Source organism: Haliotis rubra, unplaced genomic scaffold, assembly GCF_003918875.1.
Source record: "Haliotis rubra isolate DU_JTF1 unplaced genomic scaffold, ASM391887v1 Scf766, whole genome shotgun sequence".
NCBI lineage: Eukaryota > Metazoa > Mollusca > Gastropoda > Lepetellida > Haliotidae > Haliotis > Haliotis rubra.
This window is the reverse complement of record NW_025767486.1, coordinates 17,191-25,412: the sequence shown is the minus strand read 5'-3', so window position 1 is coordinate 25,412 and position 8,222 is coordinate 17,191. Positions and strand designations below refer to the sequence as shown.

At 40.3% G+C, this 8,222-nt stretch overlaps 1 protein-coding gene across 1 annotated transcript; it reads left to right on the top strand.

Annotated features, from left to right (window-relative positions):
- Positions 1–5,062: 5,062 nt before the first annotated feature.
- On the top strand, positions 5,063–6,247 carry LOC124260493. Its single transcript, XM_046694823.1, has 3 exons — positions 5,063–5,349; positions 5,518–5,636; positions 5,809–6,247. Exons 1-3 carry the CDS (start codon positions 5,140–5,142, stop codon positions 6,245–6,247), a joined length of 768 nt encoding a protein of 255 aa, XP_046550779.1. The 5' UTR covers positions 5,063–5,139.
- Positions 6,248–8,222: the final 1,975 nt, after the last annotated feature.

The following is an 8,222-nucleotide window of genomic DNA, read 5'->3' as shown; positions in this document are numbered from 1 at the left end:
GTATTCTGTCCATATCTACCCCTACAGAGTATGATGTATTCTGTCCATATCTACCCTTACAGAGTATGATGTATTCTGTCCATATCTACCCCTACAGAGTGTGACGTATTCTGTCCATATCTACCCTTACAGAGTATGATGTATTCTGTCCATATCTACCCTTACAGAGTATGATGTATTCTGTCCATATCTACCCTTACAGAGTATGAGATATTCTGTCCATATCTACCCTTACAGAGTATGAGATATTGTCCATATCTACCCTTACAGAGTGTGACGTATTATGTCCATATCTACCCTTACAGAGTATGAGATATTCTGTCCATATCTACCCTTACAGAGTATGAGATATTCTGTCCATATCTAACCTTACAGAGTATGAGATATTCTGTCCATATCTACCCCTACAGAGTATGAGATATTCTGTCCATATCTACCCCTACAGAGTATGAAATATTCTGTCCATATCTACCACTACAGAGTATGAGATATTCTGTCCATATCTACCCCTACAGAGTATGAGATATTCTGTCCATATCTACCCCTACAGAGTATGAGATATTCTGTCCATATCTACCCCTATCTATCTACCCAGAGGGATGCATTCTGTCCATGTTGACCTGATATACAGGGCTTTCTGGGATTGTGATATAGCTCTTACATGAGCAAAGAAAGAATAAACAACAATTCAAATAAATAGTTTTGAATCATCTCTTTATTTTTTTTATCAAATTAAACATAAAACATTTAAACTACAGCCACACAAGTAGATCAGAGTTTCCTGGTCGGTGATGTACTTAAGAATGGCGCTGATTCTGTGTTTGGAAGATACAGAGCTCTATACTTGTGTTAATGACTAAACACCCAGCAGTCTGTGAAGCTATTATAGCTGACATTTAATATCTTTAAGAATTGACCTTAACATATAATTCTATTTATACCTGTACAAACACACAGAATATTGAGGTGAATTCTTATGTATCTGACCAGACATCCAGCATGCCATCTTGTAGAAGGGACTTCAAGCCAGCGTCTTGGGTCATCAGCTAGGTGCCTTTCTTAATTCACACATTAGCCTCTCGTCATAATCTTTAAAATCTTTCCAAAATATATATCATATATTTTATACCGTATTCTAAGAAAAAATATTATATATTTTTTAAAGTATAATGAACTTTTTTCATTGCTCTTCTATATTTTATTAAGTATTTTAAGTATATTATCATACCAATGATAAGGAAATAGAGAAAATGTGATACTTTCTTCCTTGGAAAGTCTGCAGTGACACAGCACCGCCTTAAACAACTGTGCTTTGAAAAACAGAACGCTATCCGTTCTACTGAGGACTTTCTTTCCGCCATAGGCCACAACATTAGGTTGTGTTGATTTGTATAATTGTTATGCCATAGAAGTTTTCATGTTATTAATCATTTCTTGTTGATTTGTTTAATGATATTTATTTCTTATTCACTAAAACTATTTGCTAATTACATATCAATTCATATAGAATTTAGGGTCATTATATTTTGAAGGAATAAAATGTTTCATGTCATTAATCATTTCTTGTCTTTAGTCCTATTTTCCCATTAATACATAAAGTGAGGGGTGTTTGGTCATTTTTCGAGGGGTTTTAGGTCAAGGGGCTTTGGTGCCAAGGGGCTTTTGACCTAGACCCCTTAACAGAATGCTATTCAAGAAACTTGTAGAAATATCTTATGTACCTAGAATAGACTTGTTCACATCTTGATTGAATAAACAGTTGGACAATTACATTTGTTGGCGGCCTGAGCCTGATGCCTTTACTTGGGGCTGGTCTACACAATTACTGTATGTATGTCCCCCGTCAGTGTACTGGAGATGACCATGCAGAATATCAGAGAAGACAAGGCAGAGGTCCTGGTCATCATACCCTAATGCCATTGATGCCTTTACTTGGGGCTGGTCTACACAATTACTGTATGTATGTCCCCCGTCAGTGTACTGGAGATGACCATGCAGAATATCAGAGAAGACAAGGCAGAGGCCCTGGTCATCATACCCTAATGCCATTGATGCCTTTACTTGGGGCTGGTCTACACAATTACTGTATGTATGTCCCCCGTCAGTGTACTGGAGATGACCATGCAGAATATCAGAGAGACAGTGTACTGGAGATGACTGGTCTACACAATTACTGTATGTATGTCCCCGTCAGTGTACTGGATGCAGAATATCAGAGAGATGACCGTGCAGACAAGGCAGAGGCCCTGGTCATCATACCCTGATGGCCGTCTCAAACTTCAGAGACAAGGCAGAGGCCCTGGAACCCAGCTGTCTTGAGGATGTGTGTCTCTCCACCCAGATTACTACCAAGAGGACCAAAGACCTTTGTCTTTCCATACAAGCCTGATCTTGTACATCCACTCAATCCAAAGATGCAGCTATTGGCTTGCAATTTGTCAAGCAAGGCCTTTCCCCAACGTCAGTGTCTATTATTATGAGTTCCTTGAGAAAGGGAACTGAAATCAGTACATTGTATACTTGTTAAAGTGGGAGCAGTTTGTGGAATTATGTAGAAACAGACATTAACTGATGAACTAATTCTTGAACAACAGTGTTCTTACAGCCGGGAAATTACGTCAAAAATCTGTTTAAAGTTGAATGTCCCATCAGACATTTCGCTGGACAACACTCATCATTTACCATGACTCAGTACGATGGAAGGGACCAAGAACCAGCCAAAACCAGTAATTGTGAAATTCTTCAGACAAGCTGACAGACAAAACGTGCTCATCGCAAATAAGAGTACAAGTGTTTGCCACTGATAAGGCAATGTTCCCCATCGCAAATAAGAGTACAAGTGTTTGCCACTTATACGGCAATGTTCCCCATCGCAAATAAGAGTACAAGTGTTTGCTACTTATATGGCAATGTTCCCCATCGCAAATAAGAGTACAAGTGTTTGCCACTGATACGGCAATGTCCCCCATCGCAAATAAGAGTGATACTGATACGGCAATGTTCCCCATCGCAAATAAGAGTACAAGTGTTTGCCACTTATACGGCAATGTTCCCCATCGCAAATAAGAGTACAAGTGTTTGCCACTTATATGGCAATGTTCCCCATTGCAAATAAGAGTACAAGTGTTTGCCACTGATACGGCAATGTCCCAATCGCAAATAAGGGTATAAGTGTTTGCCACTTATATGGCAATGTTCCCCATCACAAATAAGAGTACAAGTGTTTGCCACTGATACAGCAATGTCCCCATCGCAAATAAGGGTACAAGTGTTTGCCACTTATACGGCAATGTTCCCCATTGCAAATAAGAGTACAAGTGTTTGCCACTGATAAGGCAATGTTCCCCATTGCAAATAAGGGTACAAGTGTTTGCCACTGATAAGGCAATATTCCCCATTGCAAATAAGGGTACAAGTGTTTGCCACTGATAAGGCAATGTTCCCCATTGCAAATAAGGGTACAAGTGTTTGCCACTGATAAGGCAATGTTCCCCATCGCAAATAAGGGTACAAGTGTTTGCCACTTATATGGCAATGTTCCCCATCGCAAATAAGAGTACAAGTGTTTGCCACTTATACGGCAATGTTCCCCATTGCAAATAAGGGTACAAGTGTTTGCCACTGACACGGCAATGTTCCCCATCGCAAATAAGGGTACAAGTGTTGGCCACCGATAAGGCAATGTGTGTGTGTGTCACATACAAGATGCCTGAAATGACTGGTGTCTGGGTAATCTGGTCTGGTCTGGTGTCTATATAGTTGAAAACATTGGGTGGAATGTTTTATCAGATATCGTGTTAACAAGAATTTGAAAATCGGTCAAGTGTCGTGGTGACCTTGACGATAATGTCATGGTCACCATATCGACTCGTGTCTGGGTAATCCCCCAATGTAGGATGTCACCAAATTTGAAGACATTGGGTACAACAGTTCATGAGATATCGCGTTAACAAGAGTTTGCAAAGTGGTCAAAGTGTCGTGGTGACCTTGAAAATAAGGTCAAACTGAGGAACATAAAAATATCTATGAGGACCGACGTGCCCGTTATCCGAAAGTCATACAGGAGGAAACTGGTGGCAAAAGCTTTCATTAGTTTCAAGATCAGAAGAGATGACAAACATCACACAATTATCTTCGAACAGGGAATTGATGTCATATTGCAGTAGAGGAAAAACATGGATTCAGATTAGGAAAGGATTGAGCTTCAAGAGGAAATTAAATAAGGAAATATAGAAGAAAGTGCTTGAATACGTACTACTGAAACAACTGTAGTTTCTAGAACAATAATAGTTACATTATGAACTTCAAGCAGTGCCAGTCAGGCAGTCTGCTATGTGTTCGGTGCAAGGGAGCTTGCTTGTGTTTTCCAGTTTGGAAACACACTGAGAGGACTTTCGTTATTCTTTTATTGAATGTTACCAGAAGGATACAAATAGTTTTATATCTCTATCAAAAGACTTTTAAAGACATTGTTAATCATACGGACTGTTTCAATGAAACTGTTCATGGTTCATCCAAACTTATAAAAGTATCTTTGGTGGTTGTCCTGTAAAGAGGGAGTAGCGTTTGCAAGAAAGAACTGCAGGATGTGTCAAGTTGATTCCATGTTACGTGCATCCTCGACATCCCTCATGCATTCCCTTAGGTCACATACCCATCCAGCTTTGCAGGTCACTGAAATGCCACTTTGTAAACATACACATCAGTAAACAGTTTGCTATATGTTTTGAAGTAAGCTAGAAGTAAATTGGCGTAGCCAACTTACGCAATTAACAAACCAGCCCGGATAACACCTTTTCGTGAGCAAAATAAATTATACCAAATGTAGAAATATTTGCAAACTATTAAGGAACTTTTAGGTAGGTAAATTATATCATGAAATATGTGGCCCCAACGCAGCAGTTTGATGTAGGATGTATGCTGGATAGGGCTTTTCACATTAGATGAAATTAGCCTGCAGGATGAAGTGGGCACATACTGATACCATTGAAGTATGTGGATGTGTACCAGATGGGAAAGTTGAGTGTAATAGCATGTATACGAAATAGCATAAATGGACTATAAGTGCATGCATGTTGTTGTTGGAATGTGTTAACAAAGGTGAAGTAGAACAACCTTGTTTTTTTTTTATATTTACAGATGGACGACACTTCGGAAGTATGCGTGGACGACGCATTCGAGTCATTAAAGGAATGGACCTTCAAGGAGATGGGGAGTATGAAAAAACAGTTAGAAGAATGTGAGAAAAATCTCAGGGAATGCAGAGGAGAGATGACCGAAATCAGGGGCCAAATGGTCCAAATGAACCAACAACTAGCGCAGGTGGTCAACGATACCAAGGAGAGAATGGCAAAGGTGCAGCATTACAACTATATTTTAACCATAAAATGATAGTAACGATTTGTGGGTTAATTGTTATTTGTTAATTCTTATTACCTACTGTGGTGAGGTGAAAGTGACAATTACTAACATAGGCTATGAATACTTTGTGAAAGAGTTTTTAATGTGTGTTTACAGACTGGCAACACGGTCCGGAAAGAAGTGCTCAAACTCCTGGATAACCTGAAGGATATGATCAACGCCCAGCTGGGGAAAGGGGGGGATCACCCGGCGGCCATGCAGCCTCCACAAGAAACGTGAGTTTCTTCTGCTCTGATTATGTAGTCATTATTTCATACATGGGTGTACTACATAGCATATAGGCCAACATTGCTGATGCAGGTTTTCAAACTCACACTGCTAAAGGTAATAACAAAACTTGCACTATTGTTTTTCTTTTTTTCTATGTTGCAATTTATATATTTTCAGAGTCACAGTCGTTGAAGGGGTCTACGACTTGGATCCCGAGTGGCAGGAGCGCCTGGAGCCGTTCGTGACCAGAGTCAAACAGACTGATCTCATGAATGAGGTCCAGCTAGCATTCTTTCATTGGTTCGTAAAGGTAAAGGCTAAGGGGGGGAACGCGACTGTAGACCTGTGTCGTGAGATGGCGGCACTTGGTGCTAAACTACGGCTTTGGCCCAGTGCAACATGGGTACCGGAAAACTGTTTGTCCAGTGACCTTGCTACTTACCTGAGAACAAAGTGGAAGAATACAACAACTGCAAACAAGAGGAGGAGCCTCACCACCCTGAAAAGAAAAAGCCTAGACCTCACAGAGCAATATGCTGCCTTCTTGACAAAAACCCCTGGTACCTGGACCAAGCCAAGGGGGGGAAGACCCATTCAACGTCTCCTCGGCCGATGAGGCCACTTCCCCGTAACTCTAACCGGTCAGCAGTTTCTGCTTTTCATAATGGTTTTGGAAGCCTTGTAGTTAAAATAAACAATGTGGTGCTGAAATAGCAGTTTTGTGTTTTGAGCAACATGAACAAGAATAAAAGTACAACGGGGTGAGTAAATGGTGAAGGGTTGGGGAATGATGACAGCAAAGTTTGGAAATACCACAAGGTCAACAATTTATAATTGGCGAGGTGGATATTGCTGTCACTTTATGTAATCAATGGGGATGGGTTCGGTACATGCAGTGATAGATGGGATAAGCTAGTTGGTTACCACTTACTTATCTAGTGGGTGAAATGTTTGGAACCATTCCTAACAAAGCCCATAAAAAAATGTGACAAGCAACAATTAATGTATTGCTTACCCGATAAATTAGACACGATACGGTTGGCACAGTTTGGAAGAAGGTAAACGTGTTATAACACAGTTGATATACAGGATGGGGTTGTGAAATGCGGGATGTATAGTGCTTTCGCATATGGATGTATGCCGGCTGCGACTGAGATTTGTTGATGATTTATGTATGTGGTTAGATAGCTGGTGAGGCTTAATCCTATTCATGTATTGGGGGGAATGGTGCTAAGACACAGGGTGCGTTGCAAGCCAGGAATGGCTGAGAGTAAGAAAAGGAATCACTCAACCCTAATCCTAATCCTTGCAACAGCTTGAAGTGTTGCTGACTCTTTCCAGAATGGCGGAGCGATTACCGTTTGCTTGCCTGGCCTTAATGAAGAACCTATTAGAAGAGTGTGGATGACGAGTGATGAAAGTGCTTGAATACGTACTACTGAAACAACTGTAGTTTCTAGAACAATAATAGTTACATTATGAACTTGAAGCAGTGCCAGACAGGCAGTCTGTTATATGTTCGGTGCAAGGAGCTTGCTTGTGTTTTCCAGTTTGGAAACACACTGAGAGGACTTTCGTTATTCTTTTATTGAATGTTACCAGAAGGATACAAATAGTTTTATATCTCTATCAAAAGACTTTTAAAGACATTGTTAATCATACGGACTGTTTCAATGAAACTGTTTCATGGTTCATCCAAACTGATAAAAGTATCTTTGGTGGCTGTCCTGTAAAGAGGGAGTAGCGTTTGCAAGAAAGAACTGCAGGATGTGTCAAGTTGATTCCATGTTACGTGCATCCTCGACATCCCTCATGCATTCCCTTAAGTCACATACCCATCCAGCTTTGCAGGCCACTGAAATGCCACTTTGTAAACATACACATCAGTAAACAGTTTGCTATATGTTTTGAAGTAAGCTAGAAGTAAATTGGTAGCCAACTTACGCAATTAACAAACCAGCCCGGATAACACCTTTTCGTGAGCAAAATAGATTATACCAAATGTAGAAATATTTGCAAACTATTAAGGAACTTTTAGGTAGGTAAATTATATCATGAAATATGTGGCCCCAACGCAGCAGTTTGATGTAGGATGTATGCTGGATAGGGCTTTTGACATTCGATTAAGTTAGCCTGCAGGATGAAGTGGCCACATACTGATACCACTGAAGTATGTGGATGTGTACCAGATGGGAAAGTTGAGTGTAATAGCATGTATACGAAATAGCATAAATGGACTATGAGTGCATGCATGTTGTTGTTGGAATGTGTTAACAAAGGTGAAGTAGAACAACCTTTTTTATATTTACAGATGGACGACACGTCGGAGGCATGTGTTGACCATGCTTTTGAATTGCTTAAGGAGTGGGCATTCAAAGAAATGGGAACCATGAAGCAGCAGTTGCAGGACTGCTTGACGAAGTTTCTTGGGACTGCAAAGCCGAACTCACAGAAATTAGAGGCCAAATGGCAGCAAATGAATCTTTAGCTGCTGCAGGTTGTGGAGGACAACAAGGAGAGATTGGCAAAGGTGCAGCATTACAACTATATTTTAACCATAAAATGATAGTAACGATTTGTGGGTTAATTGA

Coding starts and splice junctions, on each gene's coding strand:
- LOC124260493 (XM_046694823.1), top strand. CDS start 5,140: ATGGACGACACTTCGGAAGTATGCGTGGACGACGCATTCGAGTCATTA. Junction 5,350..5,517: donor ACGATACCAAGGAGAGAATG/GCAAAGGTGCAG, acceptor GTGTGTTTACAG/ACTGGCAACACGGTCCGGAA. Junction 5,637..5,808: donor ATGCAGCCTCCACAAGAAAC/GTGAGTTTCTTC, acceptor ATATATTTTCAG/AGTCACAGTCGTTGAAGGGG.